The sequence below is a fragment of the Miniopterus schreibersii genome (genome assembly GCF_964146895.1).
Source record: "Miniopterus schreibersii genome assembly, chromosome: 4".
NCBI lineage: Eukaryota > Metazoa > Chordata > Mammalia > Chiroptera > Miniopteridae > Miniopterus > Miniopterus schreibersii.
Window position 1 is genome coordinate 67,432,890 of NC_138105.1, and position 22,603 is coordinate 67,455,492.

A 22,603-nucleotide genomic window follows, 5' to 3' on the forward strand; every position below is an offset into this window, starting at 1 on the left:
TCCTCTTCCTATGAGATCAGGGCCCACCTCCGAATACATTCACACTGGGGGCTAGGGCTCCCAACATCAGAATTTGAGGGGACACATTTCAGTGTCATTTCTACATTTTTGTGGGTGATTGATGATCCCAGTGGGGTCACTTCAGCACAGGTCTTTAGGGGGCTGGAACCACAGCCCCTTGACCCCATTGTAGCCCCAGACCAGCACTGCCCAGAAGTTTCTGCAGTGGTGGAAGCTTCCATAATTCTGGGCCACCCAATGGGACATCAAGAGCTCCAAGGTTCCAATGAGCACTGGAAATGTGACCTGAGGAGCTAGCTTTCCATTTTATTTAATGGGAATTAATTTAAATGAGCACATATGGACCAGTGGCTCAGCTCAGTGCCTGCATATCATCTGACCTCATGGTTGTTGACTGACTGAAGGGTGGCAGGAAGGGCTTCCATCTGTAAACATTAGGTTCATTAGAACATCCACATCTTAGTTCGGCCTCAAATCCATGCCCAGGTAAAATCGTGGGCCAGATACACAGGACTGAGTCCATGATCTAGTTACTAGCCCCCTAATTCAGAGCTGCCATGTGGGGGATGTGTGTTGAGCTGGGGTGAGGGCCAGGAACGTGTCCTGTCAGAAAGGGGTGTGAGCTCCACGCTGGCAGGAGCAGCAGAACACAGTGGTTTAGAACAACCCTAATCACCAGCTCTAAACGTACACCTTCTGCGGGTTTGCAGGTGCTCATCAGAAAAATATCAGGACTGGTGTGAAGGGTGTTATTTATTGGTTTACTTGGTTATTAATTTAGCGATTTCTTTCCAAATTACATTATTTGGTTATAGGACATCACATCAGTTTCTCCCTGTCTCTGCTCATTTGTTTCCTTCTCAGAGATGCCTTTTGTGTCTGCCCCATGGACAATACCAGTGCCAGCTGCCCCTCCACCTCTTCCCCCTGTTCTGTCCCCACCTGCCTCTGCTGCGTGTCCACGTGTTGGCCGTCCATGAAGTGTCAGCCAGGATGGGGTGGGGTGGGGACCACCCCCAGAATGGTCTCCTAGTACATCAGGGCTGCCATGTCCCCGTGGGCCAGCCCCCCACAGCCACTTCTGTGTGTGCGTCCTAGGTGGTGGGAAGGAAATTTCCAGGAGGTTATCGAGGTAGAGGCAGAGTACGTCTTGCTGGAGATAAACGGGCTGTTCACATACACATACTCCCTGACTGCGGGCACCGCGGGCTGCAAGTCCCAGCCGCAGAACTGGACCACTGTCATGGAGACTGTTGGCAAAAAGGAGCCCTTCGTCTGGCACCGAAAGGTAGTACTTACTCTTTGATTATTTCCAAAACAGGTCACCAGTCAGATGGTGACGAGGGATCACACCCAATTGGGGGTTATCTCAGTCCATTTGGCCTGCTATCACAGAATACCAGAGACTGGGAGGCTGATAAACAACAGACATTTATTTCTCCCCATCCTGGAGGCTTGAAGTCCAAGATCAAGATGCTGGCAGATCTGGTGTCTGAGAGTCTGACTCTTCTCACTGTGTCCTCACATGGCCAAAGGGGTGAGGGAGCTCTCTGGAGTCCCTTTTATAAGGGCACATCTTTATGATCTAATCACCTCTCAAAGTCCCCACCTCCTAGTACCATCCCTTTGGGGGTTACGTTTTAACATATGAATTTGGGGGACACGGGGGACGCACCAATATTTAGCCCTCAGCAGGGGTGTCAGGGGAGGGGAGCACACTGGCACTGTGAGCTGTGGGCCACACCTGTTCCTCCTTTGGGAATCTCTCAAAGGCCATTGCCAAATGTTCAGAGCTGTGGGCATTGCTGATAGTGTCCTAGAACCACCCAAACGCCCATTACTAAGGAGCTGATTAAACTCACCATCTGCTCTGCTCAGCGAGCATTTCTATCACGCGCATCGGTTTGTACACAACAGACACATAAGGGCACCATGTCAGTAAAAGGAAGAAATCACATTTAGTCTTCTTGGGATGCACGTTAATAATTTCCATCAACTGAGCCCCTCAACATCAAAAGCGCCAACACTATGCAGTGAGGCAACACCACCAACGGGCTCCCTGCACCCAAGCCCATTCCTGTCTGCAGATTCTTGCCTCCTTTTTTTTTTTTAAATCCTCACCCAAGAATATGGTTGGGTTTTTTTCATTGATTTTTTTTTTTTTTTTTAGAGAGAAGAAGGGTGAGAGAGAGGGAAACATTGATGTGAGAGAGAAACACCCATCGGTTGCCTTCCCTACCCACCCCACTGGGGATCAAATCCACGAGCTAAGCATGTGCCCTGATCGGGAATTGAACCTGCAACCTTTTGGTGCACCGGACAATGCTCCAGCCACCTCGGCGACCCGGCCAGGGCTTGGCTGATCAAATCCCCTTTTTTTACATCCCCTTCTGTTGTGTGCGTTCGGTCATCTGTTTTGTTGGTGACTTTGGCTTTACTTGTGCTTTTTTAACCGATGTGAAATTCACATAACACACCGTTTTAAAGCATACAACTAACTTCTGCATCTTGTACATTCACAACGCTGCGCAAACACTGGGAAGGTGGAGGGAGGAGTGAAGCCTGAGCTGGGTCCACAGCCGCCTCCACAGGGATCAGGACCTGGCTCGCCCAACGGGCATGGGGTCCTGACCTGAACCATGGGTGCTTGGTGAGCAAGTGGGACCGTGCTTATGTTGGAGGATGCCTGTGGTGCTGGCATGGCTTTCCCCAGCCTCCAGGGCCAGTGGCATACCCCTGTCCTCCTCCCCAGAACTACGTGAGCTGCCACGATGCCAACAGTGACACTCCCTTGAAATGGCCAAAGGCCCCGTATCAGATCTTGGGAGGCCCAACTGAAAACAAGGTCATTTTCGACCAAAGGAATGGAATCTATATCTTTTACATTTCTATCGTGGATCCATACTACAGGTGAGTAAAGAGGCAGGGCGTGGGGCGGTGCAGGGAGGGGGGTGGGGAACCACCCTGTGCCCGGGGCCTCTTGGAACAGCTGGGCATATCATACATGTGTGGGGCACCTACTTTCCCTCCATGGGGACCAGAGTCACTCTCTCATGCCATGTCTGGTGGTATGAAGGAGCCAACTCAGAAATATTCAGGGATTCTGCAAGCCAGTTGCCTTGAAATCGGCCATGGTGGGATTATTTACACCAGGGGAATCAGCACACACTACCAACTAGACCTCCCCCACCCCCACCCCAGAGCTGATTAAAACTTACCACCCATGAGGGCTGAGAAGCTCCTAAGTCATATCCAGTGTGCTTGTCTAGATCATCAGTGTCTCACACTAGGAGGGGAAGTATGTGGAGCCATCTCTCCCCCATCACCTATCTCCTCAAGAGAGGTACAAACTCCATCCCCAAAAGCACGTGGAGACCTTGCCTTCCCTAGAGGCCTCAGACCCTGGACCAGACGGACTAGCTCTGAGATGGCCCTGGGCGAAAGGCACAGGGGTGGGGACATCCAGAGGGGAGAGGGGACTACCTGTGAGACTTGTTACCTTCTCTTCCTTCACCCTGCTTCCAGTAGAGTCCTCAGTGAGTTCTCCCATCCCCCAGGTCCCTTCTGGGACTTCCTTCCTGCCCATCCTGCTACACTTCTGCTGGCTGCCAGCCTCAGGGATGCCTGTGGCTGTAGTCCTGCCCTCTCTGTTTCCACGCTGTGATGGAACCTGGGCATGGAGCAGGGGAGCTTTGTCCCCAGAGGAGGGGACCCCAGGAGTGTTGGGGGAAATATGACTACTGCCAAAATACACAAGAGGAAGGCAGACTCAGAATAGATAAAAGTTGAAGTGGATATAAATGGAACTTGGTGTCCTGGGTCACAAGCCCAGGGCCCTGATCTCAGTTTCAGTGTGTTTTCTGGGTAAAGGTGAGGCCCCTGAAGAGAGTGCCCCATGACCTCTCCCCACACACCCTTGCAGCTACTGTCGCCTGTACACCACCTTCAGCGTCTACGTGCACGGGGCCTTCCCACTGATCACCCCCTGGGAGGAGGTCATCACCTTCCTGCTCATGGTGTTCATCCTGTTGTCCTTATGGCTGGCCTACATGATCCCCAAACTGCTACACACAGAACTGGGCCACAGGGTCAGAGGATTCTGGGTTAGTCTGTGCAAAAGGTGTAGAAAATCTTGTGCATGTTTCCGACACAAGTAATGAGCATGCACTGGAGAGGCTGAGTTGTCATAAAATAAAGTGTATGCAAAACAAGCAGGTGGAGTGAGCATCAATCATGGGTGGTGGTCTCCTGACGCCTGCTTTCACTTCTCTGCCTTCCTCAATATGCTGGTGTCAGAGTCCCTCTGAATGACAGCACCTCCATCAGCTGTAACAGTCATAGGGGGGCGGCCCAAGCGCTAATCAATAGGGGTGGGTGAAACAGACCAGCATAGACACACAGTGAAGTGACAGGAAGGCCTCCAAAAAGTGTAAGACAGCGACGTGTTGCTAGAAAAGGTAAGACCCAGGGAAAAGTGGTGTAGTGTGTAGAAGACAGATTGATGAAATTCTGTATCTGTGTTTATAAACTCTAACACATGCACAAACATATACATGCATGTTTGGTATGTACATGAATAAAAATTTGGAAGCATGTATTTTACTATATGTTATTTATACACACGCACATAGTGCGCACATGCTTATACATGTGTGTATACACATGCGTATATGTAGGCACGTGTGTACATATATACACGCGTGTAGGTAATAGTTACACATGCATATAACATGTATACACATGTACACACACAAGTATATGCCTGTGTGTAGATAGGTAAACATGCATGTTTACCGTATGCATTCTGTATTGTGGATGTGTATATACCTATAGGTAATATAAATACATATATACGTGTATATGTGTAAACAACACACATGTACATGAGTGCATTATAAAGTGGTGTACATGTGTGTATACATGCCTGTGCACATATAACACGTACATGTGTGTTCGTGTCTGTGTGTGCACATGTGCACTCACACGTGTGTGTAGACAATGCACACGTGTGTGTATGCGCACAGGCACATGTATGTGGCGTGTGCATGTATGTGGGCGTGTATACATGTGTGCATGTGTAAGCATGTGTATAATGTGTATACATATACAGGGTGGGGCAAAAGTAGGTTTATAGTTATTTGTATGGAAAATAATACAATTAATAAATAATACAGATCAATAACTCTCATCATTGATGTTTCTATCTCTCTCCCTCTTCTCTCTCTGAAATCAATATATTTTTTAAAAATAAATAATACAAGAATAAACTGTGTTTTGTGTACTCACAACTGTAAACCTACTTTTGCCCCACCCTGTATACATACAATGTGTATGTATATTCTTTCCATCCATCCATCCATCCATCCATCCATCCATCCATCCATCCATCCATCCATCTGTGGGAGGTCACCACTTCATCATAAATCCAGGTGGCATAGAGCCACGATCTCATCCTAAATGGAAACTTGGGTGGTCCCATGACTTTTCCTGATTACTCTTAGGTTAAAACATATATTTCATGGTCATCTAAAATTGCCCAATGCTTTCTCAATCCAGTCACTGAAACCTCCAAGTGCCAAATGCAATGCAGTGACGAGTTACCCTGCCTTCCCAGGCTGAGCTGGATGGCCCCCTCACCTCTGTAGCCTCTCTGGAAGAGATGTATTAGGCTGTCAGGTGACACTAGCTTCCTGTCCCTTGATCTGTGGTCATCTTCAGAAAAACAAGCTCATCCTCTTACATCCACCACCTCCTTTACCAGGGCCTTCCCTTCATTAAGGACACTTGATTTTCATTTCAAAATACCCCAAATGTTACTTCAGGGCTTAGAAGGAAGCCAAGGCAAGTGGGTTCCTGACTTCTCTAGGCCCATGTCCGGTGCAGAACAGATATGGGACAGACAGGTGGGGACAAATGTAAATGATGCTGGTACAGCCTGTGAAACAGGATTGGGATGGAGGGACCAGTGCCTAGGTGGCATAGCTGTCTCTATCTCGCTGAGCTTTGGAATAAGGGTTCAGGGACATGAGCCATGCAGGCCCATGGCACCACACACTTGTGGCATGGTGCTGGGCACTTGAGAGGTACCAGGTTTCAGCTCCCCATTCTGCCCTTCCTGCACCCTGCCATCTTCTAATTCTAGAAAGCGTCAGACTGCCACTACCCAGCCCAGGGCCTCTGTAGGGTTAGGGGAGCAGGTTGGGGGGCAGGCCGCCATCTCCCTTTGCTTCCTGATTCCTTGTATGTTACCTGGGAAAACAAGTCGGTCCCTTCAGGCTCCCCTTGAACATTTCAGAGAAGGGTGTGGCTGGAAGCTGCCCCTGGGCCCTCTGGAAAGATTGAGGAGAGCCCGGACCAGATAAGGGGAAGAGCAGCTCCATGGGCCCGAGGAGGAGAAGACAGGGTGGAAAGGAGCAGGTGTGAGAAATGGACACCCAAACTCCGGGCTCTCCTGTGCCTGCCACTTGGGATACAGAACCCATGCATGGGGCCCAATGGGGGAACCTGGGGTATGAGGCTTAGCTGGATGCCCTTCCTGGGACATACTTGCCCACCCTGGTCTCTGGCTGTCACCCGGGGTTTCAGGTGCACTCTGCTGGTCCCCATCACGGGTGGGCCCATTTTGGGTCACCTGTGTGCCAAGTGGGCACCACCTCCCACCTCCCTGACCCCCACCCTACCAAGTGCCTTTACCTCTATCCAGCACCTGTCCCCACTTGTGTCTAGTTGAATCAGCATGGGGTCCTTCCCATGCACCATGCAACCCCTCCTGCTTCTCACCCACCCTTAGCAGCAAACCCCTCAAAGGTCCCCTCTCCCTCCACCAATTATGGCCTCAAGGGGACAGAAAGGGAACTGGGGGCCACCCTGTTTGCTGTGTATCCCTCCAGGCAAGTTCCTGCCCATCTCTGGGAAGCCTTGACTTTTCCACCAAACATGGAGATGAAGAATCCTTATAGTGCAGGAGTCTGGGTGACAAAAGCCCTGCTTCCTTGCGGGCTAATTTTCCAGGGAGGGATTTAGAATCCCAAGTCGAGGGCTCCCTGGCTCAGTCTGGAATCCTGGCACCCAGCAAGCGCTGGGGTCCTGCAGGGCCTCCTCACATGGGTTAGGGCCCACTGGACAATGGAGCAGATGAGACGACAGCCCTCTGCATCCGCCCCTGGCCTACTGCCCTCCATCGCCACTGAGCAGACACTGGGCTGAGAGATCAAATCCGCTTTAATGGGGGGTGACTCCCAGGTCCTGCCTGGGTCCCGGGGGACAGGGCGCTGGCCAGGCCCATGGCCTGCTTACTCTTGCCTCCTTGTCTCCCCTTTTTGGTGGCTGAGGCACTGGACTTTCTCTTGCTGGGGGCCTCGGCCCGAAGTGCAGGGGCTGCAGTGGTGATGGCGGAGGGCCCTGGACAGGGTGGCGGCTCCTCGTCGAGCGCCTTGAAGTTAAAAAAGTAGTCCACGTTGGACACGGTGTCCAGGATCTCAGGCACACTGTAGTCGAAGGACAGCAACTCGTCCGGCAGATGCAGTGAGCGGATGTCACTGGAGGAGTCATCCCCACCGCCCCCGCTGTCAGGCAGGGCTGGCCCAGGGGCCTTGCGCAGGGAACCCTCAGGCTCAGTGCCCCCTGGCAGGCAGTCGAAGAGCTTCATGGCGTCTTCCAATAGCACTTTCTCAGGCAGCACAAAGGTCTTGGCAGCCTCAGGGGACCTGGTCTCACCCGTCTCCAATGGGCCTGCCTCTGCCTGGGCCGCCTTGGGGTCCCCAGGGCCTGGTGGGTATAGCAGACCAGGTCCGGTACCACTGCCCTGCAGCTCCTTAGCAGGAAAGCCTAGGGGCTCCCCAGGTGTGTGGAACTGGCTCAGGCGACCCTTGAGGTGGCCATAGGCCCCAGCGGGCAGTGCAGCCTCAGCAGGCAGTGTGATAACAACAGGGGGCAGCTTGTTTTCCTTGGAGGGCAGCGGTGATGGCAGGGGCACCAGGCCTTCTTTGAGCAGGGGTGGGGGCAACTCCACAAAGGTGGAGGCCCCCCCATCCCCCATGAAGCCCAGGGCCTCTGGCCCGGGCCCCTCAGGGGGGAAGTAGGGCATAAGGTACTGGGGGCCCCCAGGCACTGGCTGGAAATGGGGGTATGGCGGGGGTGGCACCGGGGCCTTGAGGTAGTGCTGGGGCTCTAGGAGGTAGGTGCTTGGTGAGGTGGGGCCCCCAGCTGGCACCCCACCACCCGCTGCTGCCAGCTTGTACAGGGACGACTGGCTGAAGTCAGTGGTGGCCCACTCGATTCGGTAAATGCGGGGGTCAAAGAAGCAGCCGCAGGGTGCCATCTGGAAACCTGTGGGCCCAGGAGGGGCAGCCCTGAGAGGACAGGGCTACAACCCGCCTGCCTGGGGGAGGCAGTGTGAGATGGTGGGGGTCCTAAACCCTGGGGGCCTGTGGACATAAGCCTGGCTTTGGGGGACCTGTCAAAGGTAAGAGTGACAGACCTTGTCTTCAGGGTCTCATATAAATGGGGCACATGGTCCTTGGTCTGAGAGCCCTTTTGGGAAACAGGGACAGGAACCTTGCCTTCGGGTAGCCACGAAGGGACAGGATGGAGGCAAGACGGCCCTGCCTACTCCAACCCACTCCCAGGGTGCAATCAAGGGTTGGGAGGGGGCCAGTACCTGCTGGAGGGGCCGGAAACACCTCTTTCTCCAGGTTTGGGGGGTGATACAGGTTGGAGGAACCTATGAACAAAGGCAGGCTGGTGGGTGGGGTACTGAAGCTGGTGGGCAGAGCCCAGGTCTACCACCCCATCAAACTCCATCCCTCCCCTCCCCTGCCGCCACTCCCTGACTCATACCCACAGTGGGAAGAGGCTCTGTGCAGGCAGGAGTGGGCTGGCTGCCTGGCCCCTCAGTGCCATCCAGGCCCCGGGGGCTGAAACCTTCTTGGGGAGCTGCAGGAGTGTAGAAGGGTTTGCGGTGCTGCATGAGGAGGCAGGGGCCCAGCCTGGGCAGGCCAGGAGGGTGGCAGGTGGGAGCACAGGGAGCCCACCCAGAGAACAGGCTCAGAAGTCATGCGGAGTTCTGTTTGCCTGGTTACTCTGGGCAGCAGGTTCCAGCCTGTGGCCCGCCCACTGGTGAGGATTCCGGGTATTGGAGGTGGGGGAGGGTGGGCAGGGACGGAAGGGGAAACCAAGGCAGCCAGAGATATGTGTCACAAAGTGTGGGGCAAATCCTGGGCCTAGTATATTACCTTCTGCCTTTACCAGCAATGCCCATCTAATAGTTCTGAGGCCCCTTCCTCCAGGCAGCCCATCCTGATCCACACCCCCACAGGCCAAGGCCCACTCCCCTTCACCGCCCCCCCAGAAGCCTCAGTGGCTTCTTTGTGGTCAAGGCCTCTCTGGGCACCAGCAGTGGCCAGCACAGTGCTGCGCCCATGGGGGTAGCCGGGAGACTTTGGTGAATGAGGGAGGGAGGAGGAAGGGAACTGCCCGGGACAGAGACAGGCAGGTGTCCAGAGAAAACTCCCAGGAGTGGGAAGGGGCAGCCTCAGGGTCACAGAAAGGCCTCAGTTTTAAAGTATAGTTTATTGTCTTCTCATACACTATGGGGACCCTCTGATGCTCCCTCCCCCCCTGAAGCTACTTGTATGCATTGGCTTTGTGTTTTGGCACGAAGACGAAATTGGGCGGCACAGGTCCCAGCAGCATCTCACTGTGAGGAGGGCAGGCAGAGTACAGGGTCAGGCCTAGGGCCTGGGCCACCCCCACCCCAGGACGCCCCCACCCCCACTCCTTGGTTCCCAGGCACCTAATGTGAATCCAGTCAGCTGCCTTCTGGCTGGCCATGAGCGTCTCCAGGTAGTCTCGGCCCAGGTAGTAGGGGGGCCGTTCATTGATCCTCTGTGGGAGCCGCTCCAGCAGACCCACGGGCACATACCTGCAGGCAGGTGGGGACAGGGTTGGGCCAGGCTGGCCTGACCACCAACACAGCCACTCTAGTTGTTCCACGCCCACCTGCACAGGAAGGAGAGCCATTCGAGGAGGAAGCGGCGGGTCTTCTCCACGCCCTGTGTGTCCGAGCCCCAGTGCTCCAGGCCATAGCTGGTGAAGTCCCGCAGGATGTCCAGGCGCTCAGACGACGAAATGTCCCAGTGTCGCTGCTCCTTGATCTCCGTGAATAGCCATGGCTTTAGCAGGGCACCACTGTGGGGCAGGGAGTGGTCAGAGGCCCCCAAACCCATAGTCCCTGTCCCTCCAGCTGTTCAGACTCTACAGGTGTCCTCAAAGCCTTCAAAGCCCAAGAGTTCCAACCCACAAGCCCAAGCCCACAGCTGCAGAAATTTCCAGTCCTTCCTGCCCCTGCCAGCTGCAGCCCCACCATCTCTCTGCACAGACAGAAACACTTGCTAGGGACAAACGGAACAGTAAGTGAAGCAGTAAGGCGGGGCACCATGACAAAACTAACAAGGCTCAGACACACCCTCACAAGAGCCTTAGGGGCAGCTCCAGATAACTGTAGCGCCCCAAGCACTGGGCACACTTACCGAGCAATCATGACTCCAGCGACACCAGTCTGCATGGCGCAGTTAGCATCCTCATACGATAAGATGTCCCCGTTTCCTGAGGCACAGAGACAGGGGCCTCAGGGAGCTGTGTACAGGCAGGAAAGTCAGCTCTTGGGAAGTTCTTGCCAGCCCAGCAGCCCCCATTGGGGCAGAGAGGGGTCTCAAGTGGGGGGTGAGTTTGAGTGTTGTGGCCTTTGATGACAGGGCGTATAGGTCTGACTGAGTGGCAGGGGACCCACCAAATAGTGGCATGGGGCTGGCCTCCGTCACACACTGCTTGATGTACTGCCAGTCGGCCAGCTTGGTGTAGCGCTGCTCACGAGAGCGGCCATGGAGCTAGAAGAGAAGCAGCCACATGGGGAGGGAGGGAAGGTCCAGGAAAATGGAACATCAGACAGAAAGAAAGAGAGACCCAGACCAACCCAGGCTGAGACAGAGAGAGAGAGAGAGAGAGAAAGAGACAGACAAAGACAGAGATGGAGGAAGAGCCAAGATGAAGAGGAAAGTGGGAAAGAGAGAGACCATTAGAAAGGGACACTGGAGTGCCCCCCAGGCCTGATACTTGCTGCACCCTGAGACCCACCGTGACCAAGGCTGCCCCCCAGTCCCGCAGCTTAGGCAGCAGCCGGTGTGCCAAGTTCACACGCTCCTGAACACCTGTGCGAATCTTCACCGTCAGTGGCACGTCCAGCACCTGCGGAAATGGATGTGGTCAGCAGGGCCCAGAGTCGGGTGGGGAAAAGATAGGGACATCTCGGGGCATACCTGGTTCATGCCACAAACAATCTGCTGGAACTTGGCCGAGCGGTTCATGAGGGCGCAGCCTCCACCCTGGGAGAGACGGGCGGCTGGAGCAAAGGGGGGAAAGACCCAAGCTGGGTCCAACATGCCTCACTGCCCTTGCTGTGCAAATGGGAAAACTGAGGCACAGGGGCCCCTATAGGTTCCCGGTGACTCCGGCAGGAGCAAAGCTGGGTCCCAAGCCTCTGTCCCATCCACACTCTGCCTGCTCCGAGGAGCCAAGGCTGAATGGTCGCTACCTTCTTGTACACAAGGTCGATGGGACAGCCAACGTTGATATCCACAAAATCCACCTCAATGGTGCGGTTCAGCAGTTCAGCACACTTGGTCATGGTGTCGGGGAAGGCACCCTCCAGCTGTGGCAGGTGGCAGAACAGAAGGGGTGAGGGGCTAGGACCAGTTCAGACTGTTTCTGCCTGGCTCCACCTCAGGCCCATCCCAAGGCCATCAGCCCTTGGAGATGCATCAGGCTGGTGACCCTGGACCATGGCTGAGGTGAGAGAGATCTGTGAGGTGACTGAGGCAGGCCTGGGATCCAAGAGAGCCGACCCTGAACCTTGCTCCAAATCTTAGCAGCTGAAAGCCCTCTCTTTCCCCTCCCTCCCTCCCTCCCTCCCTCCCTCCCTCCCTCCCTCCCTCCCTCCGGGCAGCACCAACCTGGACACCAAAGATATCCTCACACTGGTGGCGCTTGAGCAGGGCCCACTCGGATGTCTGGCCCTGCAGCAGGTTGGTGCACACAGCCATCTCCCCGCATGTCACGTCAGCCCCAAAGCGCTTACAGATTCGCCGGAAGGGCAGGTTGCCACACTGGGGGCAGTGGGGGACACAAGGGTGTGACAAGCAGGGACCCCAGACACTTGCCCCCACACTCCTAGTGTCCTCAACAGGAATACCTGAGACTGGCAGGCACTAGGCACTGTCAGGGTAATCACACTGATACCACCCAGCCCACTCCACATGGGTCCTACCGTGGTGAGGGGGGCCAAGTATAGTTTTCCACTGATATCAAGCTGGAAGGAAAGAAAACACACGAGGCTCTACCCTCCAACCCGGATTTTGAGGCCTCCCTTCTCCCCACAATCTAGAACATGCTTTGCTTTGCCCCACTGGCCTACTACCCTTTTACCTCTTGATCTCTGCATATGTCAACCAATCCGTCTATGAGAAATGTTTTCTCCATGCTCTCTCCTGGATAGCTTCTAGTCAACCATCAAGACCCCAGTCCGAATGCCCCCTCTTCCATGAAGCCTTTCCCACAGCCTCCCTCTGCCTCAGGCCCGGCTCTCTGGGGCTGGGAGTGTGCGCCTCGCTCTTTCTGCTCCCCACACTGCCAGTATCAACAGGAAGCCTGTGACATACCCGCCTCTTCTCACAAGAGCGCAGCCTGACTGTGTCCTCATCCGTCAGGGGCCCGCAGGTCTGTATGGGGCTACTGGTAGGGGTACCAATGCAAGGCCCCAAGGGGGCCTGCTGGGCATCACAGTTGTCCTGCCCTGGGGCACTCTCAGTCCCTGGGACCTCAGGGACAGTGGCAGAAGGGGTGGGGCGTGGCAGGTGGCCCTTGCCTAGCTGGCGCAGGACCTGCTCTGCACGCTCAAAGTGGATCTTGCGCTTTCGCAGCTGCTGCTGCAGAGCCTTATCCAAGCCATTGCGGATGGGAGGAGCCGGGACCACCTCCTCCTGCACCAGGTTCTGGCCCTCAGGCCCCAGATGGGCTCCAGCAAAGCGGCAGGTCACACCATAGGGGCACCTGCCATAGGTCTCAAAGAGTACACAGCGGGGGCCCAGGTCAGCTGGCTTGGTCTCCAGGTAGCAGCTCACATCGTGTAGGAAGCGACAGCGATCACCAAAAAAACACTTAGCAGCTGATTCCTGCAGGTAAACAGGAAGGCAATGAGGGAGGACAGGGAGAGGCTGGGGCAGATGGTCTCTGAACCTCAGATCCCTCCCCTCCTGAATGTAAGTCCTTGGGCAAGTCAATAACCTCACTGTACCTCAGTTTCTTTACCTAGGAAATGGGAACAATAATGATATTTACATTACAACATCATGAGGACTGAAAGGGGGACAGAGAGGCTCAGACTGAAGGCTTCTGGGACTTTATGGTAACAATGACACTAACCTGCACCAGTGAGGGACAGAGCCTGTTCTTGTCATAGTGGGTGGGTTTTATGTGAGGCCGGCCCTTATTCTGACCCCGAGCTCTCTTCTGAGCCTGAGGCTGCTTGAGGTGCTCTGCTGCCTTCTCCGTGGGAACCTCTCCTGGCTGTCCATCCTCCAGTCGGATCCGCTTGGCCTCAGGCTCGGCCAGGTCACAGCCATAATGGTTTCCTCCTCTGGTTTCCTGGTTGGTCTTCTCCTGCCCTCCAGCTTCCAGGAATTCATGGAACTGCTCCTTGGTGGTGAGGTATCTGCCAGAAGAGGAGGAAAAAGGAGCGCTTGTTGAGGGAGTCCCTCCCCTCAGTTCCACCCAATGAACACTGGGGAAAGGGACTGAGAACACTAGCCTCTGCTTCCATGCTTCCGCTGATGCGGAGCTCACTACTTGAACGGGACATTTGCCAGCCTGGGAGAACCTCAAGGCCACAGGAACGGCCTATTTTGTCTCTGGGTCCCCACTGTACGGCGTGCTAAGCCAAATTACAGGCATCAGGCATGACCTTCCCTTGAAACGTTAGGCGTACAGGAAACTACATATACCAGCATGCCTTACAACGGGGACCACAGCCGCCACACTTCCCAACACACCTTTCAGCCGTACAAGCCCCAGCCTGCCCCACACAAGGCCGAAGTAACTGCAGCCGTCTGGAGGCGCACGTGCGCTATTACCGACATACGCTGGAACTACGGTCCCCAGCTTGCTTTGCGGCCCTCGCCTCAAACCCCGCCCACGCTAGCACGCCCCGTGGAGTCCTTAGTGTGTGACAGCTCCCAACGTGCAACTACCTTAGGTACCGCTGCTGAGGAACAGCCCATACTGAAGAAGCCTGCGAGCTTCCCGCCCCGGGCTGCCCATCTCCCGGCATGCACCGCTCGAGCCTCCCTACGGGTGCCGAGAAGGTCCCGTCAGGTTTTTTTTCTCTATCCCTGCGACTCACCGAGGTTTAATGGGCGCCACTCCCCGTTCCAGCGCGCCGGCCCCTAAGTCGCCACCGCTACCACTCTCTGCTGGGGCCTCCGCCGCACCCTCCGCCATCGGCCCCCTTCACGCCAGCTTTGGTGAAGCGGGGAGGCCTTCCGGGTCGCGCATGTGCCCCGTCCGCTGGAGCTGTGGAAGTGCGCATGCCTGAGTCGCTCCTAGTGACGCCATTACACGCACGTCGACGTAACGGGGTCGCAGCCTGTGTGGGGTGGGGCGTGGGGTCTGGTTTACTACTGAGCCGGCTGTGAGAGAACGCTGGGAACGTTCAGTGATCCTCCAGGGGCACGCAAACCGCCCTCCCACGGACCGCAGTCGGCCCACAGAAATGTTTTGTTTTCCTGCTGGGTCTTTTTTTTTAATGTTTTTGGTGGAGGGAACAAACAGCCAGTGCAAAGGCCCTGAGGTCGGGCCGCGCCTGGGTATTGAAAAAACAGCGAGCCCTCTGTGGCTGGAACCGAGTGAGCCAGGTGGACATAGGGGGGAGGTGAGGGCAGGCAGGGGTCGTGCTGGGCCTTGTGGCCTGGTGGGAGGACTTGGGCTTTTACCCCGAGGTAAGTGGGAGGGCTGTCAGCCAAGGAAGGCAGAATCCAGCCACTATTTGTGACAGTCCCCTCTGTGCCCTGTTGTGCCCCGCCTAAAGATCCCTGTTTCTGGAAGAGGCCTGATGCAGCACAGAGATCTCAGGGCTCTGGGCTCAGCCTGCAAGGTTTGAATTCTAGCCTTTACACTTACCAGCTGGAAACTTTGTTGTTTAATTTCCCTGTGCCTCCATCTCCTCATCAGAAAAACGGGGCTGATAAAAATACCTCTTTTAGAAGGTAAGAATTTAATAAATAACAATCAGTAAATATTAACAACTACTGTTACTACTTTATTACTGTTATTTGCCCAGAATTGTGTGAACCCAGTGCCAGTGGAACAACCAATCCCTTCGGTTCCCTTGCATTTCACTGCCAAACTCAGCAGAGCTTTCCCAGGGAAGGAACCTGATGCGGGGACTGTGCTCCTTGCATAACGGAAGGGGAAACCGAAAGATGGAGGGAAAGGATTTGCCTGCGGCCACAAGGGCCTCGGGGCTCGGAACTAGCTTTTCCAAGACCTAGGACGAAATGGAAGTGGGCGGGGGAGTAGTTTGTCTTCCATCACTGGCCTAGGCTGCCCTCTGTAGGACAATCTGGGAATAAAACAGTGGAATCTAAAACTGGAAAAAACTTAGGCACTTTGGAAGACTTCTTGCCTAGCACCTCTTACCCACCTCCAGGGACAGAAGAGCTCACTCCTTCCCAAGGGACCCATCCCATTGCCATCTGAGGTTCTACCAGTAGTCTCCCCCTGTGATCCCACAGGCACCCACAACCAGTCTGGAGAGAGAATTGAGACAGGTGTGGGGAAATTGAGGCCCATAGGGTGAGACTTCAAGAATATGGCCTCCCCTCTCTGGGCCTCAGCCTCCAAGGAGAGCTTTCCCAGTGCTCCATGGCTCTGCTCTAAGATGGCCTGTCCACTCTGTATAGGGCCAGGAAAGCTTCCTGTAGGAGGGGGGCTGTGGACTAGCCATTGATAACCATGGTATTGATATTAATGGCATAATATCGCTCATTATTTATTATATTATTTAAAAGTATAATATTAGCCCGGCCGGGCGTGGCTCAGCGGTAGAGCGTCGACTTAGGATCCAGGTGATCGGGGTTCGATTCCTGGTTAGGGCACATGCCCGGGTTGTGGGCTCGATCAATGATTCTCTCATCATTGATGTTTCTGTCTCTCTCTCTCTCTCTCCTTTCCTCTCTCTGAAATCAATAAAGATATATATTTTTTAAAAAGTATAATATTAATTTTTTACCAGTAGCCAAACCATTATTGAGCGTTTACTGTGTGTCCTTTTCATGCATTAACTCACTTATTCTCTCTGTGACTGTGAGTGAAAGTAACAGGAAGTCATCGCACCTCTACCTGAATCCACAGGCTGCAGTGGTTCCATGCCCAGGGACTGCCACACTGTCCTGAGCCAGAATCCAGGGCATCAGCCTCCCCTCCTGCCTCTTTACCCACAGCTTCTTGCCCGTTTTCCTTATAGAGTCTCTCTCTCGTCAGTTTCCTCTCCTATTACTCAGCCTTCAGGGCCTCAATGTCCCCAACAGCCCATCCTCCCACAGCTTGCTCTTTTCTTTTTTCTTTTTAGTTTTTATGTATCGATCTTAGATGAGAGAGAGACATCAATTTGTTGTTCCACTTATTTATGCATTCATTGGTTGCTGCTTGTATGTTCCCTGACCAGGTATCCAACCCTCAACCTTGGCATATTGGAATGACACCAACTGAGCTACCCAGCCAGAGCCCACAGCTCTTTCTAAAACATATCTGCCCATACCCCCCCTTCCCCCACTCCTAAGCCTTCCCTTGTTGCCTACTGTCCCAGCCCTGGACCACGGCTCCCAAGTTCCTACATGACCCAGCCTCTGCTTCCTTCCCCAGCTTCATCCCTTATTACCTCCTCACTCCCTAAACTCAATCACCAAGTTCATTTCAGACTTCCCATGAGCCAGTCTTACCTCCTAGTCTTTGTATATGCTCTTCCCTCTTCAAGGACATCTATTCCCTGCTCCTAGTCACCTTGCTCATTACACTCACATTTTAGTTCTCACGTCCTTTTCCTCTGGAAGCCTCTCTGATGGCCCCCTGCTCAGGGGGGGCCAGTGTCCCTTATAGGCTCTGCAGCTGCCTGAGTGCCCCCTATCACCATTCTGATTATCCTGGAAGCAACCTGGCCACACACCCATCTTCCCCAATGGACTGTGAGCGCAGGGAGTGTGGGAGTTGGGTCTACCTCGGTCACTGTGTCCCTGGCACCCAGCTCAGGGCCTGGTACACAGTAGGTGCTCAATGAACACTTCCTGAGTGAATACATCTTATCATGACTGGGGAAACAGACACAGAGCGGGTAGGACCTACTCTAGGGGTCCCACCTTCACTGAGCTTGTGGGAGGGAGCTGAAACCTTCCTAGGTGTCACCTTGGAGAATGTGGGGACAGTGAGGAAGGTGTTCCCCCACCCTGAACCAGGCCTGGGTTATTCTCCAAAGCAAGAAGGAGGCAGGTGGGAAGACAGGCACCCAGCTAGGGGTAGAGCAGGGCCTTGGGAAAGCAGCTGACACTCCTCTCAGTCACTAACTCTCTCTGCCTGTCTCTTTTTCCTTCCTGATTCTGTCCCAGTTTTTTTTGTTCTCTTGTATTGTGTATTCCTCTGTCTCTTTCTTATCTTGCTCTGCATTTCTCTTTTCCTCTATATTTGTCTCATCTCTCTTCACACTTCTCTGTTGTGTATCTCTGTCTCTCTGCATCTATCTCTCTCTGCCTTTTCCCACTCTCCCCATCCCTCTCCTCTGTCTCCCCCTTGCCTTCTCTCAGTCCCTCGTGTCCCTTTCTGCTAGGCTGGATGGGGTTGCCAGAGCGAGGCAGGTGTGGCTGGGCTTGGTGCCCACCTCTGCTGGGGCCGCCCCAGATTTGTGGCTGCGCCTTCCTTATCTGGGGCTGCAGCTGCCCCTTATCTTCTGGCTTCAGGACATGAGACCGGGATTAGGGCAGCCCAGGGCCAAGGACATGAGACAGCAGGGCAGGCAGGTGACTGAGAGTCTGATGCCAGGGTGGATGTGCTGCAGGGCTGCTGAACCTCAGCGGCTAGGGCTGCTGGGGGTGGGGGGGGAGGACGATGTTGGTGTATACACATTTACAGCTGTGACTGCTGAGTATGAATGACTTTGGGGGTTTTCTGCATGTGTGTCTATGAGCATGTTTATGTGTCTGTGTGTGTCTATTGTATGTGTGTGACAGTGTACACATTTGTGGCTTTTGTGTTTGTGAGTGTGTCATGGTATATACATATTTGCAGCAGTTACTGCTGAGTATGAGTTACTTTGAGGTGTGTCTGTGTGTCTGTTGTATGTCTCTGTGTGTGTGACTGTGTGTACACATTTCTGACTTTTGAAGGGGAAGGTCTGTGCCTCTGTGAGCCTAGGAAGCTTCTCACTCCAGCCCTGCTCTGCAGGTACGCTCACAGACTCGGGCTCAACCCCCCACCCAGCTCCCTCTGGCCACCCTAATGGCTTTCCCACCTTGGTGACCTGGAGCCTCCAGGGACAGGACCTGTGACCTGTGGCTGTAAATGGCCATGTGGGAACAGCTACCATCCCTGCTTTTCCCATCCTCGCCTGGAACCAGCCAACTCCTTCCTGCCTCCCACAAGCCTCAAAGGCCTTATCCTGGCTGAGCTCAGCTGGCTTCTCCTCTGGCCCCTGGGACCCATGCTCTGACCCCAGCTGGGTGTGCATGTCCAGCTCTGTCCCCCGTCAGTGCGCTGAGGCCTTTTGTATGTCTAGCTCAGCCCACTCTCAGCCTATCTAGCTCAGGGTGAGGATGACTTTGTCACATCAAGAGCCCTGAAGCCTAGTTTTGGGAAGCCTCTTGCAAAGTGACACTACCCACCGCTGAGGGCCTGTGCTGGGCACAAAACAAACCTGGTCATCAGCACATTGGGGGATGAGGCAATGCTTAGTGTGTGGAGATGGTCAATGCTCTGGCTGGGGACAGCTGGAGGGACAGAGGACACAGAGGGCGCTGGGCCACTCCCCCCCCTTGGGTTGATCCCTGGGGGTCCTGAGGTGTAGTACTGGGCTTTAGGGGCCTGGACCAGCTCCTGATGCTAAGATGGAAACTTCTCCACCAGCCAAGTCCGAGTCTTGGCCAGCGGCCACCAGACTCCCACAACCTCCGTCTGGGCCTCCACCCTTGAACAGATCATTCCCCTTGGGAGCAGTGACTGCCCAGGGAGGGAAGGGGGCCAGCTTTGGGGGACAGGGGTGGAGGAGAGTCTGGGGGCAGTTGTATGACGTTCTAGAGTCATGCAATCTGAAGTTTGAGCCTCTTCCTCACTTCGTGATCTTGGGCCAGTGTCTTGACCTCTCTGATCCTTGAGTTTCAAAACTGGAAAGTGGGCACAGAGCAGACTGGGGAGGAAGAAGTGTTGCCTGGAGTACTGGGGGAGACATCCCAGGAGCCTGTGAAGGAGCGGAACTAATTCCTGGGTAAATACCACAGGCAGGTGAAGGAGCCTCAGTTCCAGTGCCCCAGCACTGTCCCATCTCTGCCTCAGCTTTGACCCTGGGGCCAGCAGGCTCAAACCAGCCATAGGTGACAGGTGCCCAGGGTGCCCCTTGCTTCTCACCAAGCCTTAGTTTCTGCACATCTGTGCCCTGGGGAGACCACAGTCCTGACCCATGGCCTTCACTGCTAGTGCAGGAGGTTCAGGGCTCAGTTCTACCCACTCCACCTCTCAGGGGCCCCAGCATGGGACAAGGAAGGTTTAAAAATAAGCATTGTAAATACCCATGTTCCCTGCACATAGAACCAGCCCCTAAGTCCCCTTGGCCTCCCGGGCAGCCAGGCCTTGACAGCTCCTTTGAGGGGGGTGAAGGCTGGTTGGCAGAGGTGCCCTCATGCACCCCTGTTCCAAGCTGCAGTGTGAGTCAGCCACTGTGACGAGGTGTCTGTGTCACCGCATGTCCAAGAGGTGAAAAAGTGTGTGGGTTGGTGACAGTGGCTGGGGTGCTGGGTTGTGTGAAGTGACACACTGGTGAGGGTGTCACACTAGTGTCTCATCTGACCACATGGAGCCGGCCCTGAGCAGAGCTGGGTCTCGGGGGGTGTAAATGTGATAGGGTGTCCTCCACATGTGTTTGTATCAGTGTGTATATCCTTGAGTGTGACACACTCCTGTGGTGGAAGGTGGGTGTGGATCCTGGAGTCCCCACCTCCTGTCTTCTGTCCCGCCCATCCCAGAGGAAGAACCAAGTCTTTCAAGTTGCTGTTGCCAGGGCAACCATTTTATGAGTGTCCACATGGTAGGCACATGTGCGTGTCCTGCTCCCCATGTGCCTGCACGCCCCCTCCCCCAAGGCCCCCAACCGCAGTGGGGAGGGGGACACAGGCAGTGTGGGGTGAGCAGGAGGCAGCCACGGGGCAGCTGGTGACAGCTTATTGTGGCTGGAGGGGTGGGGGTGGCTTCCTGGCAGGGCTTCATGTGTGCAGGGAAGCTGTGCCTCCTAGTCGGCCCAGTGTGTGTGTCTTCATGCTTCTCTATGGGGTGGCTATGGGGTAGGCAACCTGTGGTCGGGATGGCATGTGAGTGTTGGGGGTTTTGGGGGGAGCTCTGTGTGTGTGCTAGCGTGCGTACCAGTGCTAGGCAGTGCGCGAGTGTGTAACAGTGTGCCAAGTGCCCCTACTCTGCTCCCTGTAGCTACTCTGAGGGCCAGTGGGCTGATAAGTGTATGAATGTCATGTTGTCTGTGTCTGTGTCTGTGTGTGCATGTGTTGGGGCAGTGTGAGCTCTGTGTCTGTGTGTGAGTGTGTCCAAACGGGAGCCAAGTAAGAATGCCTGTATGAGTGTGAGCAACAGCGCATGTCAGAGCAGGATGGTGTAGCTGGCTGTGACCACGGCGTGTATAAGGATGGCGCTTATGTGTGAGACAGGCACGGCAGTGGGTGTGGCCCTGCCTGGATCAAAGGTTTGGGGAATCTCTGTGTGAATGGCCAACGGCGCCATGTCCTTTCCTCCTGAGGGTGTGGATGTCTGTGGGAGTGAGCACTTGGCAACACCAATAATGGACACTTGGACACTGTTCACCACGCGCCTGGCACAGGTCCTTTCTAGAACTCTGAGGATCTGCTAATAACACAGATGGGGAAACTGAGCCACGGAGCGAAGTACCGGCCCAAAGCCACAAAAAGCACAGACCCCCTTGTCCTTTCCATCCTGGACTGGGACCGGGCAGCCGCGGGGCCGCTACTCTGGCCCACGCGCGCGCTCCTGCCCTCCCAAGTCACATTCCTACCCGCCTTCCGCTTGCACTTGCACCGCGCCGCGCGCATGCGCCGTTCGCGCACCCAGCCGTCCCAAACTCACTTGAGCTCGTGTACAACGGGCGAGGTTGCCCGAGTGTCCCGACCCCACCCCGAAACCGTGTACACTGCGCAGTAGCACAAGTTGTATGGGCCCCAAGGGTATGCGTGTGTTGGGGATGGGGAGTGGGCTCCTACCAGAGCCAAATGCTCCTAACCCCAGGCTGCCGGGGTCAAAGGAACGCAGGCGGCCTGGCCAGAGCGAGGAGGACCCAAGAAATCAGGCGGCCGGAGCGAGAAACCTGAGCACCAGGCACCAAGAACACGCGTGCGGGCCAGGACGGCGCGGGGAGGAACCTGCGTGCTGGGGGTCGGGGGCGGGGCTGCAGGGAGGTGTTTCTCCGTGAATAGGCCGGGGTGGGGCGGGGCCACTGCTTTTCCAGCCCCGCCCCCGCCCCTCTATCCACGCCCTCTAGTCGGCTGAGACCGCCAGGGGGCGCTTTGGGAACGCGGAGCCGTCGGGGAGGAGACCCGGTGGGTTTGGGCTGGCTGTTGGGGAGCAACGCTGGGTCTTAGTGCCCAGGAGGGCACCACCGGGAGCCATGGGTGGGAAAGGGATCCCACTCGGGGCTCTGAGGCCAGATTGGAGGGAACTGCCACTTGATGGGGCCTCTGTGGACAGTGGTTGTCAGTCTTAGGATATCAGTTGCTGTCTTAGGGAAAAACTGAATTCAGTTCTTTGAAATGGCTTTTTCAAGAGACTCTTCTGTAGCTTTCTGAAAGAGGACCTGGGGCGGTACTAGGGGACTCCACAATCCTTAGTGGGATGGGGGAGTACTGTGACTCTTTATTGTCCCAAGGGGGTCTGGGGGCATCTTTGAGCCCCGGATTTACCCAGGATGCGCCGTCGGGGTCACTGCAGCGGGGGTGGGAAACAGCTAATTGAAGGCGGACCTGCTCTGAGGATTCCCTTCAGGGGCTTCCTTGGTGACGGGACTTCTTGGGGCCTTGCTTTCCGAAAGGGGACCAGGCAGGATCCGGAGTCTGACAGGAAGGCCAAATCCTCAGGGGTGGGGGCGCTGAGAGCTGCGGGCACTGGCGTCGGGGCGCTGTGGTTTTATCCCAGGAAGGGCCGTTGGGGAGGAGGTGTCTTGGGACCCACTTTCTCACAGCAGCTCTGCTGGGCTCTCTAG

General features: G+C 55.2%; 3 protein-coding genes across 4 annotated transcripts in view; 1 reads left to right on the forward strand and 2 right to left on the reverse strand.

The window, feature by feature from the left end:
• The window catches only part of CATSPERD (cation channel sperm associated auxiliary subunit delta), a gene marked incomplete at its 3' end in the record, with an annotated part of 43,738 nt that extends 38,049 nt beyond the window's left edge, over window positions 1-5,689 (forward strand). The window contains exons 19-22 of the mRNA XM_081135450.1: window positions 1,120-1,309; window positions 2,774-2,931; window positions 3,944-4,109; window positions 5,636-5,689. Coding sequence (XP_080991576.1) covers window positions 1,120-1,309; window positions 2,774-2,931; window positions 3,944-4,109; window positions 5,636-5,689 — 568 coding nt within the window. The remainder of the gene's footprint in view (window positions 1-1,119; window positions 1,310-2,773; window positions 2,932-3,943; window positions 4,110-5,635) is intronic.
• A 1,553-nt stretch (window positions 5,690-7,242) lies between these two features.
• On the reverse strand, window positions 7,243-9,071 carry PRR22 (proline rich 22; the record flags this gene model as incomplete). Its single annotated transcript, XM_081134120.1, is given in 4 exon segments — window positions 7,243-7,281; window positions 7,283-8,349; window positions 8,681-8,743; window positions 8,860-9,071. Coding segments are annotated over 4 exon segments (1,299 nt in total). The 5' UTR covers window positions 8,990-9,071.
• Window positions 9,072-9,577: 506 nt separating this feature from the next.
• DUS3L (dihydrouridine synthase 3 like) lies at window positions 9,578-14,668 on the reverse strand. Of its 2 annotated transcripts, none has more exons than XM_081134119.1 (13): window positions 14,474-14,668; window positions 13,498-13,786; window positions 12,735-13,247; window positions 12,344-12,385; window positions 12,030-12,182; window positions 11,612-11,728; window positions 11,337-11,402; window positions 11,155-11,265; window positions 10,811-10,907; window positions 10,551-10,626; window positions 10,021-10,209; window positions 9,815-9,943; window positions 9,578-9,718 (listed from the first exon to the last, which is right to left on the reverse strand). In XM_081134119.1, the coding sequence occupies exons 1-13, from the start codon at window positions 14,569-14,571 to the stop codon at window positions 9,646-9,648; spliced, it is 1,953 nt and encodes a 650-aa protein (XP_080990245.1). In that variant the 5' UTR covers window positions 14,572-14,668; the 3' UTR covers window positions 9,578-9,645. The 2 variants fall into 2 exon arrangements, with proteins under 2 accessions (XP_080990245.1, XP_080990244.1); XM_081134118.1 differs by having other exon boundaries at window positions 12,269-12,385.
• Between the last annotated feature and the right edge of the window lie 7,935 nt (window positions 14,669-22,603).

Bases quoted from the DNA above. Each gene is read 5' to 3' on its own strand.
- DUS3L (XM_081134118.1), bottom strand. From the start codon at position 14,571: ATGGCGGAGGGTGCGGCGGAGGCCCCAGCAGAGAGTGGTAGCGGTGGC. The intron at 12,183-12,268 runs GTATTCCTGTTG...CACTGCCCCCAG, and splicing joins CTAGTGCCTGCCAGTCTCAG to TGTGGCAACCTGCCCTTCCG. The intron at 11,729-12,029 runs GTTGGTGCTGCC...CACCTGCCACAG, and splicing joins AGGATATCTTTGGTGTCCAG to CTGGAGGGTGCCTTCCCCGA.